The sequence below is a fragment of the Diceros bicornis genome, chromosome 20 (genome assembly GCF_020826845.1).
Source record: "Diceros bicornis minor isolate mBicDic1 chromosome 20, mDicBic1.mat.cur, whole genome shotgun sequence".
Lineage (NCBI taxonomy): Eukaryota > Metazoa > Chordata > Mammalia > Perissodactyla > Rhinocerotidae > Diceros > Diceros bicornis.
This window is the reverse complement of record NC_080759.1, coordinates 3,873,435-3,901,252: the sequence shown is the minus strand read 5'-3', so window position 1 is coordinate 3,901,252 and position 27,818 is coordinate 3,873,435. Positions and strand designations below refer to the sequence as shown.

At 59.3% G+C, this 27,818-nt stretch overlaps 1 protein-coding gene across 8 annotated transcripts; it reads left to right on the top strand.

Moving 5' to 3' along the window:
- The first annotated feature begins 30 nt into the window (after nt 1-30).
- WIZ (WIZ zinc finger) lies at nt 31-26,265 on the top strand. 8 transcript variants are annotated; one of them, XM_058563568.1, is made up of 13 exons: nt 31-90; nt 1,467-1,730; nt 6,636-6,708; nt 8,310-10,435; nt 11,544-11,867; nt 16,612-16,782; nt 17,706-18,209; nt 19,179-19,577; nt 20,152-20,703; nt 21,864-22,391; nt 22,594-23,013; nt 23,293-23,488; nt 24,551-26,265. In XM_058563568.1, exons 2-13 carry the CDS (start codon nt 1,526-1,528, stop codon nt 24,708-24,710), a joined length of 5,658 nt encoding a protein of 1,885 aa, XP_058419551.1. In that variant the 5' UTR covers nt 31-90; nt 1,467-1,525; the 3' UTR covers nt 24,711-26,265. The 8 variants fall into 8 exon arrangements, with proteins under 8 accessions (XP_058419551.1, XP_058419552.1, XP_058419553.1 ...); XM_058563569.1 differs by lacking the exon at nt 16,612-16,782; XM_058563570.1 differs by lacking the exon at nt 19,179-19,577.
- Nucleotides 26,266-27,818: the final 1,553 nt, after the last annotated feature.

The following is a 27,818-nucleotide window of genomic DNA, read 5'->3' as shown; positions in this document are numbered from 1 at the left end:
GGGAGCGGCAGCGGCGGTAGCGGCAGCGACGGCCGCACCGAGGAGGGGAGCTCCGAGCCCCGGCGCCCGGCCGGCGGCGCCGCCTCCCCGGTGAGGCCCGGCCGGGCCTGGGGAGCCCGCGGGCGGGGCGGAGCCGGCGCGGGGAGGGGGAGGCCGGGGCCGGGCCGGGCCAGGCGGGACCCCCCCCCGGGCGGGGGCGGGGCTTGTAGGGGCGGGGCCTGGTCGGGGGCGGGGCCGTTCGGGGGTGGGGAGGAGCGGGGGTCTTGGGGCAGGTGTCCCCTCTACCTCGGCGCGTCCCACGGGGTCTCCTGCCTCGAGGTGAACGGGTGGAGGGCGCATCTCCTGGACCCCGCCCCCCGAGGGGTGCGCTGGCGCGGCGCCACCCCCACCCCTGCGACCCCCGGTGGGGCGTCCAGGTGGGAACCCCCCTCCCCACGCTGCCAAACTGCTCCGAAGTTGCGGTCCGGCCCGTTCCCCGCTGGCAGTGCCCACCCGGTGGGCACCTGCAAGTGCTCCCTCCGGGCCTGGGCAGGGACCTCCGCCACGACTGCTAGTCCGGGGACAGGCCCCCTGGGAGCTCCCAGGCCCCCGAGAGCAGCGCCTGCAGCCAGGCCTGGATCCCCGGCCCCGCCCCGATTGCCTGGGCCCGGCCTCCCCACCATCTCCCTGGGGAGGGCGCCTCATTCCTGCCCTTCACTTTCTGCCGTTACCTTGAAGGTATTTATAGGTGGAGAGGACAGCTCTCACCCCCACGGCCTCCCTAGGGTCCTCATTTCTGGACCAGGGTCCTCATTTCCGGACCAGGAGCCCCATCCGTCCCTTTTGTCCACAGACTAGAGAGACCTTGGGAGGGTGGGATGGAGGGACCCAGGCTGAGTATGCATGAGGGGTAATGCTGGGGTCACTTGAGGCAATGTGTGAGGGTGAAGGGGTTAATGCTGGAGAACCCTAAGGTGGTGTCAAGGGGAAGGTTGGAGTGTGAGAAAAGTGCTGGAGTAAGGATGGGAGGACTTGAGACAGTGTGTAGGAGCGGAGTGTAGAGGTGGCTAGGATGCACGCTGAGGCGTGCGCATGGCATGTGCATGTGCATGGAAGTGCCAGCACACCTGGGGAGAGTGCAGCAGTGTGTGAAGGAAGGGAGGCATCTGGGAGAGGTGACAGGATTAATGCTGGAAGAAAACAACGCAGCTGAGTGTGCATGTGTAAAACGGGGTAAACTGAGGCAGTACAGGATCTGTATAAAGAGAGAAGTTATCGATGGGGAGACTGAGGCATACTGAAGATAGGGGCCATCCAGGATACAATGTGTGTGGATAGGGCCTCAGCACCATTAACTTAGCTTACCTGGGCTGGGAGGTAAACTGAGGCACTGAGCTGCAAGGGTGAGGACTGGGGCTTCAAGGAAGGAGAAATTGAGGCAGAGTCCGTTTTCTCCCTCCCCTGAGCACCTGTCTCTCTGCTCCCAGACCTACAATGCCTCGCTGAGCCAGCCCAGCAGCTGAGTGGAGCCAAGCAGACAGCATCCATGGATGGGCCTCTGGCAGGTGGCCTGGCTGCCCCAGATCATCCTCGTGGCCCCAAGAGACTGCCTGGCCCAGCACCGAGGGAAGATATCAAAAGTGGGGCCGAGGCTGCTGAGGGGGAAGGTGGCATCTTCCAGTCCACCCATTACCTGCCTGTCACCAAGGAGGGCCCCCAAGACATTCTGGATGGCAGAGGTGGCATTTCCGGTAAGAGGGTGGGCCCTGTGGCAGCATCCAGTCTGGTCCCCGCGGCACTGAGAAGGCCAGGTCACCCAGCCCAGTAGGGTTCAAGGTGGGACTCTGATTCTGCTTGGGTCCAGAGCCCTATCTTTGCACTCTGCTTAGTTTCCCATTTTACTGTTGTGAAAACAGAGGCCCTAGGAGCCAATGACCTGATCCAGGCCCCCCAGTGGGTGGCGAGGAGCTGGGACTTGAATTCAGGCCTGCCTGGCTCCCTCCTCTGAGCACACTAATGCGGTCCAGATGCCCAGCTTAGCGCCCCGAGCCCACTTTTTCCCCAGGTGTACCCCATTCCCACTAGTGTATCCCAGCTCCCTCTTGCACTGTCTTGCTGGGTCCTGGTCCTGAGCCATGGGGAAAACAGCTTGTGCCCTCTAGTGGCTGGGGAGAGACTGGGTAGTCAGCCCAGTCTGTGTGCCTTGGTTTACCCACCAAAAAGGGATCTCACATTGTCCCCACTTCAAGATCTATTATTCATTTATTAAATCCTCAGCACCTACTACGTTCTAGGGGCTGGGGATACAGCCATAAACAAAAGAGGCAAAAGTCCCTGCCTTCAGGGGCCTGACATTCTAGTGGGGCAGACAGACAACAAGCAACTATACAAATAACATATGGGCAGGTAGTGACGGATGCTGTGAAGGTATGAAACAGAGTGCCAGGAGAGTGCCTGGCAGACCTGGGAAAGCCTCCCTGAGGAGGTGGAGTTTGAATGGAGCATGGAATGAATGGTGGGAAGGGCAAGCCAGGTGGAGGGAACAGCAGGTGCAAAGGCCCTGTGGTGAGGAGGAGCCCAGCATGTTCAAGGACCAGCTAGGAGCCTGGTGTGTCTGGAGAGTGGTGGGGCAGTGCAGGCTGATGCGCCAGACATCTCCCATTATCTCCTTGGCCTGCCCTAAAGGCCTTGGTTTCCAGGAACCTCCAAGCAGTTCGTCAGGGGCTTCCTACATGCCAAGCCCTTTTCATGATCATCTCATGTCATTCTCAAAAGAACCCTGTGGGGTAGCCTCAGTTATTATTATCCCATGCTAGAGACGGGGAAAACTGAAACCCTGAGGGGTTAAGTTGTCCAAGGTCATACCCAGGCAGTCATCTGGCTTGACAGCCCTCGCCCTGAGCCGCCACCCTGCATCAAGGCATCCTTGACCTGCCCCAGCTGTCCCTTAGCAACACTCTTGATGCTCAGATGTTTACAGAGCAGCTTCTTGGGGCCGGGCACTGGGGCACAGCAGTGACCAAACACACATACCGTCCCCGCCCTCGTGGAACTGCCATCTGGGTTGGAGGAGATAGCCAGCAGGTGTTTTGACACGTCGCTGGGGCTGCAGTGGGGGAAGCACCCAGAAGGCCCAGATGAGGAACAGTGAGGCAAGCAAAGGGGCAGGGGGCGTCTAGGCAGTGGGTTCCACATATGCGATGGCATGGAGGTGACTGGTGGCACCTGAAGGTGTCACGCAGGGGAATGGCAAGGTGAGACCCCTGAGGGCGAATATAATCCCCTCCAAACCATTAGTAACAGAAGCCCAGAGAGAGGCAGGACCACGTCCCAGGTCACGTGGCTGGCCCGGGACCTTGACTTGTGGGAGCCCCAGGGAACAGGCTCTGTGGTCCAGGGTCCTCTCTGGGTCTGGTTCTGAGGAACTGGGGGCTTCTTCTCTCCCTGGCAGAAGCCCCAGGTCTGGAGAGTGGGGAAAGGTACGTAGGCAGGTGCATCTTCACTCCCCTGGGAATCAGGGTCCAGAGCATGTGCCTGGGCGGAGGAGAAGGTAGCTGCCGCAGGGGGCCAGGCCCACCCTTGATGGTGCCCCTGAGCAAATGGGGACATGGGGCGGGGATGGCTTGACTTGGAGTGGGGTCGCAGCCTGGAGGTTGGAGGAGGGCCTGGGCTTTGGACACAGCGTCTCCTCTGCTGCCCTCTCGGCCTGCACCACCCCCCTTCCCTGGCACAGACACCTGCCCTAGGAGTCTTGTGATGCCTATAAATAGGAACAACCTCTGGGGCTGCTGTTCCACCCGGAAGCCTGGGCCCTCTTTCATCCCTGCCCAGCCATTGGAGCCCCCAAGGACACCCCTGGAGTGGCTACCTCCAGACTTCTCCACCTGGACACGGATGCATCTGCTGCCTCCTCTGTCCTCCATCATGGCTGTTGGCCTGGAGCCCCCACAGCCTCCCTGCACCCCCACCCTGTGTTTGGTCTCTCTGGATGACCTCTCCCGGGTGCAGCCAAGGCTTGGGGGGCTGAGACAGTCCACACAGATTGATGAAGACTCTGGTGCATGCCTGGCATTGGGACCCAGGGGCCAGGGGACAAACAACACATCCTTTCTGCCCTTGTGGGGCCCCAGGCTGGGGAGAAAATCAGAGCATGGAGTGAACGGGCCTGAGACTCTGGGTCCAGCCTCCAGCTTCCCACCTGGGATGTCTCCGAGCCAGCTCAAGCCCCCTGGGCACTTCCACCTCCTTTCCTTCCCCCGACCACTGCCTCTCTGGATCGAGCATTTACTGTGATCTTGTTGGCACCCATCACTGGCCCTGCAAGACTGGGGTGGTGGCTGTTCCCACTATACAGAGGAGGAAACAGGCTTGGAGCAGGAAAGGCAGGCCCTTCAGATCACTGCTGGGCCCTGGGCTCGGATATGTCTGACTCCAAAGTCTAGATTCTTGGCCACTCTGCCAAGCTGCCTGTGTTGGGGTTCAAGCTGCTCACGGACACCCTTCTCATTTTCCCACTTTCATTTTCAAACCCTCTCTGGGACCCCAGATGGCAAGAGTCAATGGGGGCCCCTTGGCACGGCCACTGCCAAGGGCTGCATCCTGGGCACACCTCATCTGACCCACATGGACTCCTGAATCCCCACGGGCTGTGGAGGCCACTGGATGAGCCCCCCAGCCCCCAGGTGACTTGGACATGGGGCCCTACTTGGCCTGCTTCCTCCAAAATCACCGCCACTAAAAATAGGAGGCTGGCTGGGGCTGCTCAAAGAGGCCAGCACGGCCCCTGGCTCACGGAGCTCTTGGACAACGGCAGTTGCAGAATCATCAAATCTGGGACGCTCGGAATCTCGGGAGCTTGGGGTCCCAAATCTCAGAAGCAGGACGCCCGGACCCTCAGACTCACGCTTCTAGGTTATGCTGGGGCTCATTGCTGGTGAACTGGTTGCCCTCTCTTGAGAAGCTCATGTCCATGATCCTTGTGTTCTCAAGAGACCCTGTTTTTGGGCGAGGTCTCTCTCGGCTGGTCCAGTCCTTGCTTTCCCAACCCTCGAGCCCTCTCTAACACCCCACCCTGACACCAGCCCTTGCATCTGAGCATACCCGTGGCCGGGCCCTGCTCCCCATCAGTCTCCACGAGGGGTTCTCAAATGGGGGCGATTCTGCCCCCAGGGGACAGTTTGGCAATGTCTGGAGACATTTTGGGTTGTCATGACTGCAGGACCAGGGGCGGGAGGTGGGGGCTACTGGCACCAAGTGGGTGGAGGCCAGGGATGCTGTTCAACACCTTACAGTGCACAGGACGCCCCACCACAGAGAATGATCTGGGCCCAAATGAGATTAGCACCAAGGTTGAGAAACTGTTCCAGACAATGCAAATTTCTGTACCCCCATCACCACGCTCACCTTCCAGAGGCCACTTGACAGTCACAGCCCTCCTCTCAGCCTCAGCAGAAAGACTCTCAGGCAGTGACCACAACTTTCTGACCACCTTCCCACCACTGATGGTCCTTTTAATTCTTTGGCTTCTAACAGTCGGCTCTCAATTTCCTGGGCAAATTGGACAGTAGGGGTTGGAAAAGGAACGAGCCCCAGTCCTAGCCCTCTTTCTGGACTGTCCTCCAACTGAAGCTAACCCAGCAGTTGCATCTGTCAGGCTCTGGATGGGGTGCCAGTTCCCCCAGTGTGTTAACCTTGGCCAGGAGACTGGCCTCACCCTGATTGGCACGCTCGCTGGTGTCAGGCGGGTGCAGCGGGCAGAGGAGGCGCAGGCCAGGATTCCCGTGGTCACTCCAGGCGTTGGCTCCACAGGCGGATAATGGAGAGTTGGCTCTATCTGTGTAAGGGGTCTTGGCAGGGGACTTGATTCTAGGATGTAGGCCTGGAAGGGGGTCCAGAAGGCAGGGATGGGCCCTCTGCAGTTCAGGCTGGAGGGCTCTTCACTCACCATTTGGCAAGGAGTGGTTGAGCACCTGCTGTGTGCCAACCTGCTGCCATGAATGAGTCCTCGAGGGGCTGAAGTACTGGCAGGGGACACAGGCAAGTAGCTATCCAGAGAAGGATCCAGGCAACTTCAGAGAGTGCTAACAAAGAAACGAAACAGGTGATGAGAGAGAAAATCATAGGAGCTCACTTTAGTGAGCCCAGGGAAGGGCTCTGCAGGCAGAGGGAATAGCCAGTGCAAAGGCCCTGAGGCCAGAAAGAGTTAGGTGGGCTGGAGGCTTCACAAGGAGTCTGGGTCGAGTGAGTGAGGGGTGAGGAGAGGGAGGAGAGGCTGGAGAGACCTGCAGAGGTCCCACCTCACGGATCCTTGTAGGGTGGTTGGGAATCTAGCTTTTAGTGTAGGTATGATGAGAAACCAAGCAAGTTTTTACCAGGGTGTGACTTTAAAAAATCACCCCAGCTGCTAGGCGGGAGTGAAGAGAGGAGGGTTGAAGGCACCAAGCCCCTGGGGTCCCCCAGGAGAGATAAGGGGACTCCTCCAAAGAAACCCCTTTCAGGGTTCAGGAGTGCAGAGGCCAAAGGCCTCTCAGGGGAGAGGGGTAGAGAGTCAGCCGGGCCCTTCCGAGGTGCCTAGCAGGGCTCCCGGAGCTGGGGTGCTGTGAAGGGCCCCAGCCAGAGGAACCCCAGCCCCTCAGGGTCTCCCCTCTCTGTTGCAGACGGGCAGCCCCATCCCGGCCTCAGCGAAGCCCTCCCCCGTGCCACCTCCGCCACCCATCGGATCAGCAGCTGGTGAGTGCCACGCTGGCCCTGACCTCAGGGAGGGCAGGGGGGCAAGCAGGATGTGCCCAGGCCCGAGAAAAGCCCCTGGGAGTGACAAGGGGACAGGAGGGAATCAGGAGGCCAGGCAGGAGGAGGTGGCTCCTGGCATGCAAGCCCCTGGGTGTGTGCAGGGGGTCGGGGGAGGCCTGGGATGAACACAGACAGTCAACTCTCATTATCCCTGCCAGGAGCAGGGCCAGAGCCTGGAGGTTGGACCCTTGGAGTCCTGTCTCTGGCAGGTGCCCCTTAGAATGATGCTAAGCCTCTCTGAGCCTCAGTTTCCTCATCTGTAAAAATGGAGTCCCTAAGATGCATCGCACGAACTTGCCTTGAGGACCCAAGGGACATTGGTTGGAGCAGGAATCCACAGCAATGCTGAAAGCAGCGACCCTTTATTAAAAGGTGCGGCAGGTGCTAAGACGTGATCATTGTCAAATCAGGACTGGCAGTAGCTCTCAGGCATGGAGCGCGTGCTGTGCGCTAGGCTCTCAGCGCAGGTCTGCCTCACTGAATCTTCACCCCAGCCCTGGGGACATGGTCCTGTTATGACCGCACATCACTAGGGGCTTCGAGAAGTGACCCTGTGATTCCTCTCGGGGGAACCCATTTCCGCATCTGTTTGTGGGTGTGATTAATAGCCCTCTTAGAGGCAGGATCTTGACAATGAAGGGAGATGTCGTAAGATGTCATTGTAAGATGTCAGGAATAGTCGTAAGAACCCACATTGGTCCTGGCTTATAGGGAGCCAGATGCCAGGCCAAGCAAAGTGTCTTCCCAGCATTGGGCTGTGTCATCCTCACCCTGTGCTGCACAAGGTCAAGGGCCACCTTTGAAAGTTTGTGGTTGGGATCCTTTAAATAAGCACCTGTTGTGTGTTAGGTTTTCTTTGATTACGGGTATGAGAAAGCTCTTTAGACGTTGCATAAGGATGCAAAGGCTCCTAGGTCTTAGGACTTGTCCTCATTTTTAGGATTGGAAAACTGAGGCTCAGTGAGGTTGCCTTGCCTCCTCCTCCCCCCAAAGGAAGTCAGGATCCTGGGGGCCAGAGGCTGAGCAGGGACTTAACTTCCCTGGACTCTGCCCTTCCAAGAGGGGAAATGCAGAGAAAAGGTGCATTCTCTTGAGTTGTTTATGCTGCAGAGTTTCACCAAATATGCTGGAAAGGTGAAACTAAGCTAACCAAATCACCCCAGCTTGGGGAAGACCAAACCAGATGTAGCATGGAGCACAGGTCAGAGCCTGGGGCCCTCCTGGGGACAGATGAGAGTTGACTGTGCCACCAGACTTGGGGACACGCCTTGTGACCCCGGGTGTGGTCTCTGCACAATCCCCCATGATGCCTTGGACAGGAGCATCCTGGGAGCCGAACCTGGCTTTTGGCCCAACGGCTCTAGAAGGGTCCACAGGTAACCCCCCCACCTCCCACTCTCACCCCTACCCTCTCGGCCCCTCCGAGGTCGCCCTCAGGCTGGGTCTGTGGGGCCTGTCTCAGACTGCCTGGGAACCCCTCCCTCGCCCGAGGAAGGGAAACAGGCCTGTGGCTAACCTGACCCGTTGGCACTTCCTTGCAGCTACTGGGACGGAAGCAGCCTGGACTTCCGGCCGGGCTCCCCACCACCCCATCTCCTGGGCCACCTCCCTGGTCCCCCTGATGGCCGGGGCCCCTGGGAGTACCCCTTGGTCCAGGAGTCCGAAGAGAGCATCCCATCTGAGCGGAGGTTCGAGGACTCGGTCATTGTGAGAACCGTGAAGCCCCACGCTCAGCTCAAGGGCTCTAGAAGGTTCTTGCACCACCAAGGTGAACCAAAGTTCTTGGAGAAGGCCCCCAGGGGCTGCCCCAGGTTCGACTGGCTCCAAGACACAGATGAGCAGGCCTCACCCCAGGATGCGGGGCTGCACCTGGATCTGCCGCCCCAGCCGCCACCCCTCGCCTCCTTCAGAACGGTGCTCTTGCCGGTACAAGATACCACTAAGACGTTGGATGTGGCAGTAATGGGCACCAGAGAGCACCTGGCGGACCTGGAGGGGCTGGCCCAGCCGTCTGATTGGGGCCTGCCCAGGTCGGCCTCAGAGGTGGCCACGCAGACCTGGACAGTGAACTCAGAGGCGTCTGTCGAGCGGCTGCAGCCGCTACTGCCCCGGATACGGACGGGGCCCTACCTGTGTGAGCTGCTAGAGGAGGTGGCCAGCCCAGATGAGGATGAGGACGAGGAGCTAGCTGTATTCCCCTGCATTGAGTGCAACATCTACTTCAAGCAGAAGGAGCACCTCCTGGAGCACATGAGCCAGCACCGCCGAGCCCCGGGCCAGGAGCCCCCCGCCGACCTGGCTCCACTGGCCTGTGGTGAGTGCGGCTGGGCTTTCGCCGACTCCAGTGCCCTCGAACAGCACCGGCAGCTGCACCAGGCCTCACGAGAGAAGATCATTGAGGAGATCCAGAAGCTGAAGCGGATTCCAGGCAACGAGGGCCGGGAGGCGCGGCTGCAATGCCCCAAGTGCATCTTTGGCACCAGTTCCTCCAAGGCCTTGGTGCAGCACGCCAAGCTGCACGTGCGTGAGCTGCCAGGCCAGGCTGCCAAGGAGTCCTTTGGGGACAGCAGCAGGACCAGCAGCCCCGGCCCCAATGCCATCGCCCTCGCCTGTCAGCCCTATGGAGCCTCCTCAGGCCTCAGTGCCTGCGTTTTCTGTGGCTTCCCCGCACCCAGCGAGAGCCTGCTCAAGGAGCATGTGAGGCTCATGCACACCCGTCCCCACTGGGAGGAGGACGGCGAGGCTTTTGAGGAGGACCCTGCCAGCCAGCCGGGCACCAGCCAGGATGCATATGCCCGCTTCCCTGACGCCGCTGAGGACTGCTTTGGCAAAGCTGAGCTGCTCTTGGCCCCCCCGTGGCGGGAGCACCCTGCTGGATACGACCCCAGCCTGGCCTTTGGCCCAGGCTGCCAGCAGCTGGGCATGAGAGATTTCCCACTGTCACAGCCACTCCTGCACGGCTCTGGCCAGAGGCCCCTGGGAAGGCCAGCCTTTCCCTCACCACTAGCGTCCACCCCCTATTCCTTCCAGCCCAGTAGAAACAAGAGCGCTGTCCACCCACAGGGGCTCCCAGCCCAACTAGGGGACCGGAGGCACCCTTGGATTGAAGAGGAGGAGGAGGACATACAAGTGGCCTCAGAAATTGACTTTTCCCCTGAAAATGGGGTCTTTCCTCCGCAAGCCACTCCTAGCCTCATCCCACAACCAGCCCTGGAGCTGAAGCGGACTTTCCGAGAAGCCCTGCGGGCAGCTGAGGCCTCACAGGCACAGCAGCAGCAGCTCCGCGGGATGGTCCCGGTGGTGCTGGTGGCAAAGCTCGGGCCACAGGTCATGGCTGCAGCAGCCAGGGCGGCCCCGAGGCTGCAGCCCGAAGAGCTGGGGCTGGGGGGCGCCCACCCCCTGGACTTCCTGCTCCTAGACTCGGTGCTGGGCGGCCCTATGGGGCTGGACACGCTCCTGGATGGGGACCCAGCGGTGGCACTGAAGCCAGAGGAGCGGAAGTGCCCCTACTGCCCCGACCGCTTCCACAACGGCATCGGCTTGGCCAACCACGTCCGGGGCCACCTGAACCGTGTGGGTGTCAGCTACAACGTGCGGCATTTCATCTCCGCTGAGGAGGTGAAGGCCATTGAGCGCAGGTTCTCCTTCCAGAAGAAGAAGAAAAAAGGTAGGGTGGCTTCGCTCCAGCACCCACCTCCCTCCGAGGCTCAGGAGATGCACAGTTGGGCAGCTGAGTTCTGAACCAAACAACCCTCACTCAAAATCCTGCCTAGTGTGGAGTGGGGTGAAGTCGGGGGCTCCCCTCCCAGAAGACCTGGGAGCCACAGCAAAGGCCACCGCATCAGTGGAGGTGTGGGGACACACCAATGCCCTGGCCCTTCCAGCAGCTGGGGGAAGGAGTCAGCACCAGGCAGGGAATTGCATTTATTCCTTATTTCGACAAACATCTATTGAGCGAGGTCCCCTCTGTTCTGGGCACTTGGGGACACAGCAGTCAACAAAACAGCAGTCCCTGCACTCCTGGAGTTCACAGCCGGGCACAGGAGTGCTGGGACCCTGGCCAGCTCCAGAACCCCCAGGGCTGCCTGGGAGGCGCCTACCTTTCTTCCTCGGGTGCAGATTCCCCGGCACCCAGGTTCAGATTCTGGAGCTCTGTCTCCAACACAAGCGCCCTGGGTGGTTCTGGCACTGGCAGACATGGAGCCCATTTGGGGAGGCGCTGGTATGGTGTTTGAGAGTGTGTGTGTGTGCACACTGGGGGTGGGGGGCAGGGGCAGACAGCCATGAAACCAGGCAGTTATGATGCTGAGTGACCAGGGCTGTGATGGGGGAGGCTCGGGGAACCAGGGGGCTGGAGAAGCCGAGAGCAGTCTCTGACTCCACCTGGGAGTCCTGCCCATTCGCCCATTTCTTCATTCAACAAAGATTTAATTTACAGCACTGGGGTGATAGTGAGCAAAAACAGACGTGAGCTCTAGACATGAGAAGGGTATTAATTGAAGACTCACTCAAATGCTTGCACATCCACAACTGGAGAAGGGTTTCCGATGCTGTGAGCTCTGAGAGGTCAGACAGAGAAGATTTCTTGGAGCTGGAGGACACATAAGCTGACGTAGGCAGGAGTGTGAAGGGCAAAGGGAAAGGGAGGCAACCAGGCTGAGGAACAGCACTGGCTGTGTGACCCAGGAGGGTGAGCAGCCCTGGGGGCCGGCCGGGAGGGCTGGGGCCAGAGAGTCACCTCCGCAAGGCAGTCCATGTCCTCTCTCCCTCTGCAGTGGCTAACTTCGACCCAGGCACCTTCAGCCTGATGCGTTGTGACTTCTGCGGGGCTGGCTTCGACACACGGGCAGGCCTCTCCAGCCACGCCCGGGCCCACCTGCGTGACTTCGGCATCACCAACTGGGAGCTCACTGTCTCGCCCATCAACATCCTGCAAGAGCTGCTGGCCACCTCGGCCTCCGAACAGCCCCCCAGCCCCTGGGGCCGTGAGCCCGGGGGACCACCTGGTGGCTTACTGAACTCCCGCCGGCCCCGCTTACCTCTCACAGTGCCCTTCCCGCCCACCTGGGCTGAGGACCCTGGGCCAGCCTACGGAGATGGTAAGGGGAGAGGGGGTGCAGAGCTGGAGCCCTGACCCTTCCCAGGGACCCAGAGGGATGGAGGGGTGGGAAGAGGGCAGCCATTCCACTTTCCCAGAAGTGTTTTCAAGTCACTTTACAAAGTATGTTGACAACCGTCCTCACAATCGCCCTGCCAGTTGGGGGTCATTTGTGTTTTACTCAGGGGCTGGGCTAGGGCTCCTTCTGGATCCAGTTCCTCCCTGCCCTGCCTGACAGTGATTTTAACATACATGCTCTTACTAGGAGCCAGATACTCTTCTAAGCACTTTACAAACACCAACTCATTTACATCCTCACAACCCTACAAGGTAGGTGTTATTATTATCCTCATTTTACAGATGAGGAAACTGAGGCACAGAGAACTTAATTAACTTGCCCAAGGTCACACAGCCAGAAGTGGTAGAGCTGGGATTTGAAACCCCAGGCAGATCAGGCTCCAGAATCCTTGCTCCTAATAACATCATCTATCTAGAGCAATGCTGTCTGATAACATCTTCTATCTAGAGCAGTGCTGTCTGATAACATCATCTATCTAGAGCAATGCTGTCTGATAACATCTTCTATCTAGAGCAGTGCTGTCTGATAACATCTTCTATCTAGAGCAATGCTGTCTGATAGAATTTTCTGAGATGATGGAAATGTTCTCTTGATATCTGTGCTGTCCTGTCACCACTGGTCACATATGGCTGTTGAGCACTTGAAATACAAGGCTCTGGGGCCAGCCCGGTGGCATTAGTGGTTAAGTTCACACGCTCCTCTTTGGCGGTCGGGAGTTGGCAGTTTCGGATCCCAGGCGCTGACCTACACACTGCTTGTCAAGCCATGCTGTGGCAGGCGTCCCACATATAAAGTAGAGGCAAATGGGCATGGATGTTAGCCCAGGGCCAATCTTCCTCAGCAAAAAGAGGAGGATTGGCAACAGATGTTAGCTCAGGGCTAATTTTCCTCACAAAAAAAAAAAAAAAAGTGGGGCCGGCCCAGTGGCACAAGCAGTTAAGTGCGGGCGCTCCACTGCGGCGGCCCGAGATTCGCTGGTTCGGATCCTGGGTGCGCACCAACGCACCGCTTGTCAAGCCATGCTGTGGCAGCGTCCCATATAAAGTGAAGGAAGATGGGCACGATGTTAGCCCAGGGCCAGTCTTCCTCAGCAAAAACAGAGGAGGATTGGCAGATGTTAGCACAGGGCTGATCTTCCTCACAAAAAAAAAAAAGAAAGAAAGAAATACAAGGCTCATGCAAGGTTAGTGGCAATCCTATTGGACAGTGCAGATCTAGAGTCTTCATTCTAGGTTTTCAGTGGTGCCTACGTTGTCCAGCGGCATTGATAACCCTCCCATGTCAAGTGCTTGCTGTGTACTAAGATTTCATCTCATTTACACCTCAAAACAATTCTGTGGGGCTAAGGATTGCTGTGTTCCTGTTTTATGGATAAAGAAACTGTGGGTCATCTGCTTTGCCACAGTCACAAAGCCGCAGAGGTAGACTTCTGAACACCGTGTTCAGTGGTCTCGCCAGTGAAGCATGGCTGGGGAAATCCAGAGGTCGTGTTTTGGTGAAGGAGCCTGTACTGGACATGGCAGAGAGAGCGGAAAGGTGAAGGACCGAGCCTTGCAAAGCCTGTCTTTGTGGGAGCCTTTCCTGAACCTCGAGGCAGAGAACTCGGCAGTGAGGGGTAGGCAGGCTCTGGGGAATGGAGAAGGTGTCTGAACAGGGGGATTGTCCAGGGGTTGCTTCGAACTGAGGCTTCCTTCCATGTTTCTCTTACTTGGAGCTTCCAGGTTCCTACCTAGATCTGTACTCTAGGCCTGGCTGGGTGCATCCACAAGCCCCCTGACCAGTGAAGGGCACTTGAGGGACTGCAAAGGGGGGGGTTGGTTGGTGGAGCTATCAAAGTCCCCTCTCCTCCTTGGACAAGGTGACAGAGGCACAGAGAGAGGATAGTGGCTGATTGAGGTCACACTTCCGGGAGAGGCAGAGTGGGGCTGTGACCTCAGGCTTCTTGCTTCTGCTGAAGGCTGTCCTCTGGGCATTCAGCTCACACACCTGGCTAAGTTTGTGGTGTCTCAGCGGTGGCTAGGAGGTTGAGCCGTCTCTGTGGATGGCTGAGGGGGCAGAGGAGGCAGTTTGTAGGCTCCAGCCCTGCCCACTTCTTTCTCTGTCACTCGGGCATAGGCCTGAACATCAGGCTCACACCCCTTACTTGGCACCTGGGCCAGGCACCCCAGAGACGGGAGCACGCACCCAGCAGCTGGGTTCATCTGTGGCTAAGCTGTTTCCACCAGACCAGTGTGCAAGCCCCGAGTTAGTGCTGAGGGAGTCAGCCAAGCCACTCGGGTGTGAGGAGTGAGCCTGGCACTGCCTCCGTCTTGTCTTGGGGAGAGGGAGCTATGGTCAGTCTCTCAGTGACACCTGGGGGGCGGGGGCGGTTAAGGAGTGGTTGAGAAGATCCTGGAAGCCTTGCCTTGAGGAAGGATGCCGAAGAATAAGGCTAGTTCTGGGCACTGGCCCTGCTCAGCTGTCCTTAGAAGCCTCTCCCACCCCTCCCTAAGTGGACCGTACGGGGCGGGTGCCAGGTTGGGGGCGGGGCAAGAGTCAGATTCTACCCCACCCAGCTGTCAAGGAACAGCTGGGGGCAACCGGTTTGGTGTTGGGCAGGAAGCGAGTTGTGCCTGAAATGTGGTGCCGGCCGCGTGAGGAGATCCGTAAGACTGCGGGACAGCACTGTCGGGGGACAGTTGGATACCACGATGATGTTGGGGGGATCTTCGTGGTTGGGGATCGGATGTCTTCCAGGATTCCCGACCCGGAGGGGAAGAGAATGGAACAGGGTCCCGGGGCAGGCCTAGCTCCGCCCGTCGGGGCTCCAGGAGCCCAGATGCTGTTAAGGCGGCTGCGTGTGGCCGGAGGAGCATAGCTTTAGGGATGTCCGGGTAGGGGAGAGTGTCCCGGCCCGTGGAAGCCCGGGCTGGGGCGGCAGTTGGCGGCGGCTCGGAGCATGGCATGAACGCCTCTGGGAGCCGGGGGGCGGGCAGCTCCCTGACGCTCCAGGCCCTGCCCGCGGGGCCGGGACAAGCGTGTCGGTCGCGGCGCTCGGGGCTCGGCCGGCCGCCCTGGGCGCGCCCCAAGGGGCGGGGCGGAGCGGAGCGGGCTCGGCGGCGGCGGCGCTCGGCGCTCGGCTGCTCCCGCCTGGCGCGGCCGCCCCGCGTGCGCCGGAGCCAAGATGGCCGCCTCCACCGCCCAGTGCCGAGTGACAAAAGCGGAGAGCAGGGCGGCGGCGGGGCCGCGCGCGGGGGGCGCCCGGGAGCGCGCGCCCGCGGGGGCGCCCCCGCCCAGCCCCCCGAGCCCGGGCCCCGCAGCCCTTCCCGCGCCGCCGCCGCCGCCCCCGCCGCCGCCGCCGCCGCCGCCGCCGCGGGACGGGCCCAAGGCCGACCCGGAGCCGGGGCCCGCGCCCGTGCCCGCGCCGGGTAAGAGCCCGCGCCGGGGAGCGTGCGGGAAGGAGAGAGTCGGCGTCCCGCCTCCCGCCGCCGCCTCCGCCAGCCAGTCTGTCTCCGGGAACCCCCTTCCCCCGGTACCCCGGTCGCGGCCCCCGAGCGCCTGTCTCTGCGCGCAGCGTCCCGGGTTTCGGGAACACTCTCCGCCGCCGCTCCGGGGACCCTCTCCCCGTCTGACAGATGCCCCTGTCCCCCTTGGAAACCCGGTCCCTGCGGCGCGGAGACCCGCTCCGAGTCACTTCGGCCCTGACCCAGTCCCTGCCCTGCCTGACAGACGCGCCCGTGCCTCCCGGAGACTCTGACAAAGTCCTCGGTGTCTCAGGCCCCCCTGCCCCCGCCTGCCTTCTGGCTTCCGGAGGACTCAGACCGAGCAGAGACCTGCCTGGCTCCCTGCTCTCAGCGCTGAGCGCCTCCAAGGCCTCATCTGACACAGTCCCTTCATCCTCGGGGCTCTCTCCATGCTCCGAACGTTAAACCTGGAGTTCAGCAGGCTCCTCTGGCTCCTTTCTCTGTAAATTAGACCATGAAAACGCGCTTTTGACTCCCTGTCCTCACGCACACCTCACCCGGGGAAGCTTCCTGGCCTGACAGCTGCCTCGGAAACTTCTTACAAAGTTCTCTGATTCTCACAATTTGTTTTCGCAGTCAGAGCCTTGCTGGTCCAGGCTCCCAGTTCTCACCTTACCCCACTTAGGGCTCAGCTGTGATGTGTAGGCCACTCCGGGACTGCTAGTTGTCTCTGCAGCCCCAGCTGTCTTGTCTGGTGGAGATTCCACCCTGTCCTTGGCTTTCCACCTGTGCATTGCCTCTCTGGCCTCTGACTCTGGCCCTGTGTTACGGAATTGCCCTTGTGACTGCCCCCAAGACTGACAATTGCTCCGCTCCACAAGTTCTGCCAAGAGAGATGTGTTCTCTGAGATCTCCGAGGATGGGAGTCTCAGTTCAGACTGGCATTGCATCCCCTGACCTGTCTGTGTCCTGGTGGGTGGAAGCTGCTCCCAGTCTCTGCTGTCAGTGGTCAGCCTCGCGTCCCTGCGTCGTACTGGTGCTGGGGGTTATGGATGGAGCCTCAGCTTTCATGGGGTGAGCTGCCTCCCAGAGTGAGAACAGGCACCAAGGATGAGGAGGAATAAGGCTCTCCCTACCACCACTACTGAGCCCCTACTCTCAGTCCTTACAGGGGTAGACAGGCACACCTTGCCTGGGCTGAGCCTGTTTTCCTAACCTCACAGGCCTGGGTTCTGAGGAAAACGCAATGGTAGCCATGGACTTGGGCTCATCCCTGCTCCCAAAGAAGAGTCTGCCTGTCCCTGGGCCCCTGGAGCAGGTGGCCAATCGGCTGAGCAGCAAAGTGGCTACAGAGGTTCCTCATGGCAGCAAGCAAGAGCTGCCAGACCTCAAGGGTGAGTGGCCCAGGTGGTAGGGCGGGGGTGCTGACCAGGCTGGTCACACTCACAGAGAGCTCTTGGGCCTGGGGGTTAATGCAGGGCCCCAGGTTGGCCGTAGCCTTCGTCTGGCACCCCAAGCCACCAAGGAGACACGTAGCTGTCTTCTCTCCTGAGCTTCTGCTGTCCTGGGTGTGCATGGCCTTAGGCTGCACCCTCACTGGGCTGGGGAGCGGGCATCCAGAGAAGCAGTGGGCGTGGTTGTCAAGAGCTCAGACCCAGTTCATTTGCTGACTCTGATCCTCATTAGCTGTGTGATCTCCCGAATGACGTTGCCTCGTCTGTCCGTTGATCCTCGGGTCCTTATTGAGTAGTGACAGGCACTGTGCTGGACTCCAGAGATGTGAGAGATGCAAAACAGACCTAGCTCTTGTCCTTCGGGTCGTTGAAGTTGGGAAACAGGGAGGTAGGGATGCAGACAGGCAGGGATGAGGGCTCTGTAGGAGAGGGTGCAGGGCACCACAGGCACCAGGGTTGGGGCCTCCAACCCAGTGTTCGGGCATGAATTGAGCTGCAGAGGGTGCTCTGTTGAAGCCTGTGCCGGGCAGGTCCACGTCTATGTGAAAACCTGTTGCCAGGACACCCTGGCACATTGGAGATCTGAAAGGCATTCCGCTGGCTGGACCACAGAAGGGTTCTGCCTCCTGCTGGATGCCCTTGGGCTTCAACTCTTCTCCTCTCTGAGACTCAGTTTCCTTATTTGTGAACTGAACAGATTAATTCCTGCCTCACTAGGGTTATTTTAAGGATCAAGGGGGCTTGACAGAAGCAAAACACTTATGGGGAGCCTGGGTGAGGGGGGCCCCCAGGGGAGGAGAATTGGGAGAGTGGGCTCAAGGGGCCTCACAGTCTGCTTTCCTGGCCTCCATTTCACCCTCCAGCCCAGAGCCTGACTACCTGCGAGGTCTGCGGTGCCTGCTTTGAGACACGAAAGGGCCTGTCCAGCCACGCGCGCTCCCACCTGCGGCAGCTGGGGGTGGCTGAGTCGGAGAGCAGCGGCGCCCCCATCGACCTACTCTATGAGCTCGTGAAGCAGAAGGGCTTGCCCGACACTCCCCTCGGGTTGCCCTCTGGCCTGACTAAGAAGTCCAGCTCACCAAAGGAGGTGGTCGCTGGGGCCCCCCGACCTGGCCTGCTCACCCTGGCCAAGCCCCTGGATGCCCCCGCTGTCAACAAGGCCATCAAGTCACCTCCTGGCTTCTCGGCCAAGGGCCTGGCCCACCCACCCAGCTCCCCACTCCTCAAGAAGGCACCACTGGCCCTGGCGGGCTCCCCTACCCCCAAGAATCCTGAGGACAAGAGCCCCCAGCTGTCCCTGAGCCCCCGGCCGGCCTCCCCAAAGGCACAGTGGCCCCAGTCTGAGGACGAGGGGCCCCTGAACCTCAGTGAGTGTGGGTCCCGGGAGCTGAGGGAGGTCCCTTGGGATGGGGTCCTCAGGTCAGGCTACAGGGCCCAGGGTGGGGACAACAGGGACTGCAGCTCCTGCCTCCCGGTCGACTGGGTCAGAGTGTTGGTCACGGTGCTGCATCTCCCGTTGGGCTGGCCGCGCTGCATATCATCATCTATCTCCCACTTTACTTCGCTGTTTTTCCTGGAGGCCTGGCTGTGGCTGAGCCTGCCAGGGTCATCCTTGCCACATAGGGGCAGCTTTTGGCATTCTCTGGGCCTGAGGGTTGGGGCAGTGAAGGCAACCAGGGCTCCCATGGGGCATTTTGGGTTTTGACAGGGGGTCCCATGGTTAGCCCTGTCTTCACGTCCTGGCTATCCTATACAGAGGCACCTCTGACTGTGCCCAGGGGTGGGGCCGTACCTCCTAGGCTGCCTGTGGGCATGGCAAAGTAGAGTTGGGAAAAAAAAACCCAGGCGCGGTGAGCAGGTTTAACGAGAGCGTCCCTTTGGATGTCAGGTCTTTCCACACATTTGTGGGCCCAGGGTCTGGCCCCTTGCCCACCAGGGCACCCCAGTTGGCACCTCACGTTCCAATGAAGCTGCTTCCCTGTCTGTAGTGCTTCCAGGAGCAGGGCCCCTGCTTTGCACCTACCACCCACCCTGCACAGTTCCCGTAGCTGGGGTCCCATGGAGAGGGCCTGGGGGCATCAGATTGTGCCACTGGAACTTGGCCACTGCCTCTCTGCCCCACATCCTTAAGCTCTCCACACTTACCTTGATGCCACAGGGCTAGGCAGGGAATAGGACTTTCTGCTTCCCAAAACTTCTTAAAATAAATTTGCGGCACGAGTCTTGGACCCCGAACAGCCTGGGAAACCAAGAATTGCACCAGGCCCTCCTGCCTCAGTCCCCAAGGGCCGGCCAAGGTGGCGGCCGTGAACCCCCCCTGTGTTTTGTCTCCGCAGCTTTAGATAGTGACGGGGGCAGAGAGCTGGACTGCCAGCTGTGCGGTGCCTGGTTTGAGACCCGCAAGGGCCTGTCCAGCCACGCCCGTGCCCACCTGCGCCACCTGGGCGTCAGCGACCTGGACGCCAAGGGATCCCCCATAGACGTGCTCCACGGGCTCATCAGGAGGGACGGCGTCCAGATCCGCCTCCCACTCGGGCGCGGCGCCCTGGCCCAGCTGGGGCGGCCATCTCCCGCCTCTGCGGCCCTCTCCTTGCTCCCCCCCCCACCGCCGGCCAAGAAGGCCAAGCTGAAGGCCGCGGGTACGGCCAGCCCCTGGGGGAAGCAGGACCTCTCGGCCGCCACAGCCGCCGGCATTTTCTGGGCCTCTGATGTGGAGCCGTCTCCTCTCAACCTCTGTAGGTTCTCGCTTCAGCCATCCCCTCCTCCCTGTGGGCCCTGGAGCCCCTCCCGGGGGGGTCACAGCCCCCTCCTTTTTCCCTCCCTGCTGGGGCAGGGAGTGGACAGGGGCCCTTGGCAGTGGGCCAGTTCTGCCCAGAGATCTTGTTGGCAGTCAGCTGCTAGGCCCTCTCTCTTGGCCTTTGACCTCTATGACCATGACTTTCCCTGAGAATCAAGTCCAAGGGTAGGGTGCTGCCTTTTGGTGTGGCAGGTACCCACGGTTGCCCCTGGTCTGGATGGCATGTGGCACCTAGGCTGCCACTTTGTGCCCTCTTGCCCCCGTCCTTGTTGGAACCCACAGAGCCGTGGAGTCTTGGTTCCATCCTTCTCTGCCAGGACTGAGGGAGCCTCCCCTTACTCCTGCTGGGTGTCCAGCCCCATCCCGCTCCTCAGCTCCCTCACTGACACCTGCCCTCCACCACCACCCTGGCCCGTGGGCGTGCTGCTGCCCACACCCAGCTGACCAGGAGACCCACAGGTGACGATGCTAATGGTACCCATGATGCTAACTGTCCCTCTCTCCTGCTGCAGCCTCGGGCCCAGAGCCAGCTCGCGACATCCGCTGCGAGTTCTGTGGCGAGTTCTTCGAGAACCGCAAGGGCCTGTCGAGCCATGCGCGCTCCCACCTGCGGCAGATGGGCGTGACCGAGTGGTACGTCAATGGCTCGCCCATCGACACGCTGCGGGAGATCCTCAAGAGACGGACCCAGTCCCGGCCTGGCGGACCCCCCAACCCACCAGTGCCCAGCCCCAAAGCCCTGGCTAAGGTGGTGGGCAGCGGAGGTCCTGGCAGCTCACTGGAAGCCCGCAGCCCTGCGGACCTTCACCTCTCACCCCTGGCCAAGAAGTTGCCGCCGCCACCAGGCAGCCCCCTGGGCCACTCACCAACTGCCTCTCCTCCTCCCACGGCCCGGAAGATGTTCCCAGGCCTGGCTGCACCCTCCCTGCCTAAGAAGCTGAAGCCTGAACAAATGCGGGTGGAGATCAAGAGGGAGATGCTGCCAGGGGCCCTTCATGGGGAGCTGCACTCATCTGAGGGTCCTTGGGCGGCGCCGCGGGAAGACATGACCCCCCTGAACCTGTGTAAGTGTGACCCTGGGGCAGGGCAGAGAGAACAGGTAGAGGGGTCTCCTCCCTGCCCTCCCCCCTTGGGGTTACCCAGAGCGTCCAGGGTTGAAATGGAAGGGAAAATACAAGTCCAGAGGACAAGGGGCTAGTTATATGTTCCTGCTGCACAGACCCCCAACTGAGCTGCTTCTTGATTCTCCTTCATTCACATAGGGGAGGCAGAATTGTGTCATTCTGGGATGGCAAAAAGATTCTGTGTCTTATGCCATCTTCAATCAATTGGTAGTGGCTGCCAGCCAGATTCCTAGGAAGAAAGACTGCAGCAATCAATTAGTGATGTCTGCCATGGGCAGGGGTATAGGGACATTAGTAGGTGTCTGAATTGTGTCTTTCTCATATTCCTGGTCACTAAGTGCTTAACATTTGGAGACAGGTTTGAGTTCAGATCTCAGCTGCTCCACAGTCTAACTGTATGTGACCTTGAGCAAGTTTCCTCTTTTGGAAGATGGAGATCAGCATGGTCCTAGCTTTGTGTGGTTTTCTGAAGTGTAAAGCACTGAGCACGGTGCCCAGTGAAACACACCTCTGTGTGTGCAATAGTTGTAACATCGCTGTCCCTTGCTTCCCTCTCGCACTGTCGCTGTGTTCATTCTGCTCAGCTCGGCCGGGTTCCTGCTGTGTGCCGCGCAGGTGAGGATAGCCCAGGCCTCTGCCTTAGCGCTCACGTGCATTTCATGCCTGCTTTGTGCTCCGTGCTTTGAACTGCTCTCGCTCTAGGGCCTCCCGGTAACCCAGGGAGGTGGTTTCCATCTCCATTTTGCAGAGGAGGAAACTGAGGCTCAGAGAGGAGAAGTGGTTTGCCCAGCATCACACAGGTGGTTACAGCCAAGCTGGCATCTGAGCCCAGGGTTGAAGCAACGCTTGCTCCTCAACACTTCACGATGTCACAGGGAGTCGTTGTGAAGCCAGCTAGCTAGAATTGGAGGTGACGGAACAAGCAGAAGGGTTGGATGATGTACACAAAGGCCCTTGGAGGCAGACGAGGGAGCGGGTCCTTTGAGTCTGGGACTGCATGGACGGGGCAGCTGGGCACTTAACACTGGCCTTGAGCTTGGAGGCTTCCTGCCCGCAGCCGCTGCCTCCTTCTCCTCCCCACCCCCCCGGACCCCCTATAGCGTCTCGGGCAGAGCCGGTGCGTGACATCCGCTGCGAGTTCTGTGGCGAGTTCTTCGAGAACCGCAAGGGCCTGTCGAGCCACGCACGCTCCCACCTGCGGCAGATGGGCGTGACCGAGTGGTCTGTCAATGGCTCGCCCATCGACACGCTGCGGGAGATCCTCAAGAAGAAGTCCAAGCCATGCCTCATCAAGAAGGAGCCACCAGCTGGAGACCTAGCCCCTGCCTTGGCTGAAGACGGGCCCCCCACAGCCACCCCTGGGCCTGTGCAGGCCACTCTGCCGCTGGTGCCTATGGCTGGCCGGCCAGGCAAACCAGGAGCTGGGCTGGCCCAGGCTCCCCGTGAGCTCAGCCTGGCACCCATCACCGGGGCCAAGCCCTCAGCCACCGGCTACCTGGGCTCAGTGTCAGCCAAGCGGCCCCTGCAGGAGGACCGCCTCCTCCCAGCGGAGGTCAAGGCCAAGACCTACATCCAGACTGAACTGCCCTTCAAGGCAAAGGCCCTCCACGAGAAGACCTCCCACTCCTGTAAGCAGGGGGTGGCAGGGTCCTGGGAGGGCATCTGCCAGGGCTGGCAAGGCCGGGCAGTGCCATGTGCACACTGACCCCCAGCGGCGGTCCCCTGGCAAGGCCCTGTGGGAGGCGGGACTGGCCCCTGACCTGGGCAGCACCTTCTGGGTTCCCCTGCTCTCTTCGGGCTAGGGCTCAGCAGCAACCCCTTTGCCTGCAGCCACCGAGGCCTGCTGCGAGCTCTGTGGCCTTTACTTTGAAAACCGCAAGGCCCTGGCCAGCCACGCACGGGCGCACCTGCGGCAGTTCGGTGTGACGGAGTGGTGTGTGAATGGCTCGCCCATTGAGACGCTGAGCGAGTGGATCAAGCACCGGCCCCAGAAGGTGGGCGCCTACCGCAGCTACATCCAGGGTGGCCGCCCCTTCACCAAGAAGTTCCGCAGCGCTGGCCACGGCCGTGACAGTGATAAGCGGCCGCCCCTGGGGCTGGCACCCGGGGGCCTGGCTGTGGTGGGCCGCAGCGCCGGGGGTGAGCCAGGGCCCGAGGCTGGCCGGGCGGCCGATAGTGGGGAGCGGCCTCTGGCAGCCAGCCCGCCAGGCGCTGTGAAGGCCGAGGAGCACCAGCGGCAGAACATCAACAGTGAGTGCTGGTCGGAAAGGGTTGTAAGGGCAGCAGGCCTGCTGGGGGCCACTTGGCTGCCTGCTGGCTTCTCTGCTGTGCATCTCTAGTCACTTCCTCAGTTCCTCACCCATTCGCTCATCTGTCTGCCATCCCATCTGTCCCGAGGTTCAGGCAGTTTTCAGTCCTCAGCTGTCCTGTCTTACAGTTCCTCTCAGCGTCTACCCTTTTTTGCTGAAGGCAGGAACCTCCCCAGAGGCCTCAAGCTCCGCTTATCTCCCATCTCTCTCCCCACCTCAGAATTTGAGCGCCGACAAGCCCGCCCTCCAGACACCTCTGCGGCCAGGAGTGGTGAGGAGGCCCATGACCTGCAGCAGAAGCTGGAGGAGGTTCGGCAACCCCCGCCCCGGGTCCGGCCAGTCCCCTCCCTGGTGCCCCGCCCCCCCCAGACATCGCTTGTCAAGTTCGTTGGCAACATCTACACTCTCAAGTGCAGGTACACAGCCCCCCGGGGGAGGGAGGGAGACCACCTCCTGGGGCTTGGCCACCCAGAGCCTCTGAACAGGATGGGGGCTGGTGGGGTTTGGAAGATGTAGTCTCAAGGACTGCCCTGGGTGTGGCTAGACCCAGACTCAGGGCTCCTCACAGACACAGCACCTCTGAGCATTGGGCTCAGACCCTGATCTTTGTAGCCAGTGAGACCTAGGTTCAAATGTCATCTCTGACACTTATCAGCTTAGTGACCTTGAGCAAGGACTACCTCAATATTCCCACCTATAAAGTGGGGTTGATAACAGACCTATGTAATAGATTTGTTATGAGGATTAAGAGTTGAATTATAAGGCACTTAGCACTATGCCTGGCACATGGTAAGCATTCAACAAGTGTCTGCCTGATTAAGAAAAAAATAGGTCTTAGTTCATACTTACCAAAGTCCAGGTGTACATCAGAGGCCAGGAAACTGGGAGTCTGAGATGTAAGGTGGCCTGCCTCAGGCCACACAGGCCAAGTCAGAAATAGGATTTGAACCCAAGTCTCTGGAGCCACGAGCTTGGGTTCTGGGCCCCTGTGCTGTGAGGCCTCCCCTGGGGCCTCGAGGGTGGGGAGCTTGTCAATTGGGTGCATGAGCAGGGTGGATTTGAGTTCGTGCCTGACCCCCTTTTCCCTGGCTCCTATCCTTCTGTCCTGGAGCGTGGCGGGGTAGGATCTGCTTCTCTGTGCCCTTTCCCATCTGAGGTCACATGCTCCAGTCAGATGGCAGAGGTGCTTAGGAAGCCCAGTGGCCCTTACCCAGCATTTGAGCCAGCAGATTGCCCTGAGCATAGAGACGGGGGTCTCCAGGGGACCTTGCCCTGACCCCTGATGAGTAGAGGTACCTGTCTACAGGGGAACATTTGGCTTCTGGGTCCCTCAAATCCGGGGCCTGCCCTGTCCACATTGAGTAACAGCAGGTATGCCTGACACTCAGGGCATGGCCAGGGGCCTGGAGACGTGGGCAGGGCTATGCTTCCGCCTCTCCTCTCAGCAGGGGGCCCCTCCTCTCTGTTTCCCCACACAGGTTCTGTGAGGTGGAATTCCAGGGGCCCCTCTCCATCCAGGAGGAATGGGTGCGGCACTTACAGCGACACATCCTGGAGATGAATTTCTCCAAAGCAGACCCCCTGCCTGAGGAGCCCCAGGCCCCACAGGCACAGACAGCAGCGGCAGAGGCGCCCTAACACAAAAGCATTCCAGATCCCTCTTGTGCCACCTCTGTCTCCTCTTCCTCCTCGGTCTCCTTCTCCCTCTTCTCCCTATTTCTTTTCCGTTTCCAAAGGAGCAAGCCAAAACCTCAAACCGGTCCCCTTTGGGGTCCGGGCACACTACAGCCTGGGCGCCAGGAGCCAGCTCGCCGCCCTTGCCCCAGCCCGAGGACTCTGGGGCCATACACAGGGCGTCTTCCTTCAGCCCATGCCCATCTGGTCCAGCAGGAGCAGCAGCCAGGTCTCTGGCAGCAGCTGATCTGGTCACAGGAGAGGAAGGCCAGCACTCCCCCGTGTCTAGCAGCCAGGCGGCCATTTGCAAAGACCGCAAAGACCCCAAAGACCCTGTCCTGGTTCCCTCTTGCCCCCATAAATATCCTCTCACATGCACACACACATGAACACATGCACGCACGCACCTCGTGAGACCCGGGATCTGCCTCAGCCCCCCAGTTCCTGAGTTGACCACGTCATGCCACGGTGCTTGCTCAGGGGAGGGCATGCTCCCTCTGTGGGCTGCCAGGGCCTTGGAGCCCCCCACTGAGCCCACAATGCCACGGAAATCCTTGTTGGCTGCCCCTGCCCCCCCCCCCCCCCCCCGGGAGGCCTTCCCAGCAGGGAAGAGCTCAGAGCTGACAGCTGCCTCCTGCCATGTCAAGGTCCCCCAGAGCCTGGGGGCTCTGGAGCCCAGGATGGGGTGGGAGTGGGATTCTCCTCCCCCACCCCCGCCCTCCTCCCTCTTTTCACTGTTGCTTTCTATGTATAGCTCCCTAGACCTTTCACTTTTTTAAAAATGCATTTTGTGTAGAGAATAAGGAACATGGATCTTTTTATTTTGCAATCCTGGGCCAGCTAGAAACCGGGAGCTGATTGACCTTTTAACTTTTTTCAGTGGCCACATTTTGGTTATCAATGTATCTAGAAGTATGTAAATTAGATTAAATTTCTTTTCTGGAAACACCCCGGGGCAGGCCGCCAGCGTGTGTTTTTCTGTCAAATGGACAGGCTGGCACCATTGGGCAGCCGGAGCTGAGATCGAGCTGCCTCCGCCCAGAGCTCCCAAAGGCCCTAGGTTTTCCTGCTGGCTGCCAAGCCAGCCAGACCTGGCTGGGGCTGAGCCCAGCTTCCCAGCTGTTGGCCCTCAATGACATGGCTGATGGGGGGCTCTGGCCGGCAGTGAAGTGGCTCCTGTGAGCAGAGGAGAGGAACCAGGGCTCTGGGCAGCTGGTCTTGGGAGGGAGCCAGGATGGAGAAGCAATTGAGGTTGGAAGGGCTCTCTCCGAGGTCAGGAGCTGTCCAGTGAGGGTGTAGGGGACTCCCTGGGGGAGGGAGAAGGGCACAACTGCTTGGAGCCTCAAAGAGCTAGAACGGCCTGCCTTCAAGACATGTGACTTGTCCAGAGACACATGCACCCTGAACCCAAGTAACATGAATAGCATGAGGGGAAAAGGGGAGCTGCTGGCTCCTTTGCGATGTTATTTATTTTCTCGCTCTGCAAATGTTGATTGAACATTTCTGAGATTTTAAGTGATTTTGTTGGCTGTTCCTTGTTTATTGCATGTGGTTTTTCAGCTCATCGTTTTCACTTAAGTGGCCAAGGGCTGGAAAGTGGGAATGACCTCATGGGGTGTAGACAGCAATGGCTTCCTCTACCCTTCACCCTATAACCCTGGGCCCTCCACTGTGCCCCTGGCTGGGAAGGAGGGGCTCACAAGCTATGATAACATACCCACAAGAGTGGTCTTGGCCTGCACGCTGGGCTTTTCTGCTTCTCTGGAGTCAGGGCACACATCTCACCTGGTGGGGGAAGGCCTCGACCACTTCCATCCATTCCACGCTGTGGGTGGGCATGTCTGAGACTTTGAAGGCAGGGAGGGCATCTCTTGGGATAAGAGCTGACCCAAAGGCACTTCCTCTTTCAGCTTTTTATAAATTAGTTTAAAAAATATAAGTAACACAAGATGGATGTAAAAAAAAAGTTCAAATGGTACAAGAACTTATAAAGTAACGTGGGGGGCCGGCCCTGTGGCATAGCGGTTCAGTGCGCATGCTCCGCTGCTGGCAGCCCGGGTTCGGATCCCAGGCGCGCACCGACGCACCACTTGTCAGGCCCTGCTGAGGCCGCGTCCCACGTAAAGTGGAGGAAGATCAGCACGGATGTTAGCTCAGGGCCAGTCTTCCTCAGCAAAAAGAAGAGGATTGGCATGGATGTTAGCTCAGGGCTGATCTTCCTCATACACAAAAAATAAAAAAAATAAAGTAACGTGGGAAGCCCCTCCCCACCCACAATCTGCAATACGAGCCGTGTGGGTCTTTGAAAGGGTCGTATACGGTTCCTACCACAGAGGGAGCTTTTCCTAAAACTTCGGAGCAAGCCTCTTCTCAAGGCATTCTACTGTCTCGCTGAGGCAGAACATTGGATGTTAAACAAAATCATCAAATGAGGGTGAAATGATGGCTGTGGAATGTGCCATGAAGGAAGCTATGGGATCCAGGAGTGGTGTCCCGGGGCCCTGCCTTAGTTTGGAGGACAGGCAGGCAGGCCTCCCTGAGGGTGGCACTGAAATGAGCCCCACAGCTGGAACGCACATTGATCAGAGCTTTATGTACTTCACATGTGGAGTTTCTCAATGCATCACGAGACTTGTCCCATGTGGCAGCAAGTTCTGCACAAGCCCCACTTTAGGGGGAGGAGTTGCTTTATTAAAACATTTTATCATGAAGAATTCCAACCATACAAAAGTAGAATAGTAAAATAAAGCCTCATCTACTCATCAATTAACTCGATGCCAATCTCTTCAGCTATAACCGTTCCACGACCTCCTCCCATTTACCTATCTGAATTATGGTGAAGCACACCTTGGTCATCAGATCAATTAATCTCTTAATATTTCAGTATGTAGTTCTCTGAAGGATATGGACTTTAAAAAATGCCATTATTACACCTAAAGAAATGGACAATTTCTCAATATCAAAAAGTCAGCAACAGCAGCATACTTGAAAACAAGTTTTCTAAGTAAAACAAAAAAGTGTACAAGTCATAATTGTACAGCTTGATAACTTCACAAACACACTTTAAATACC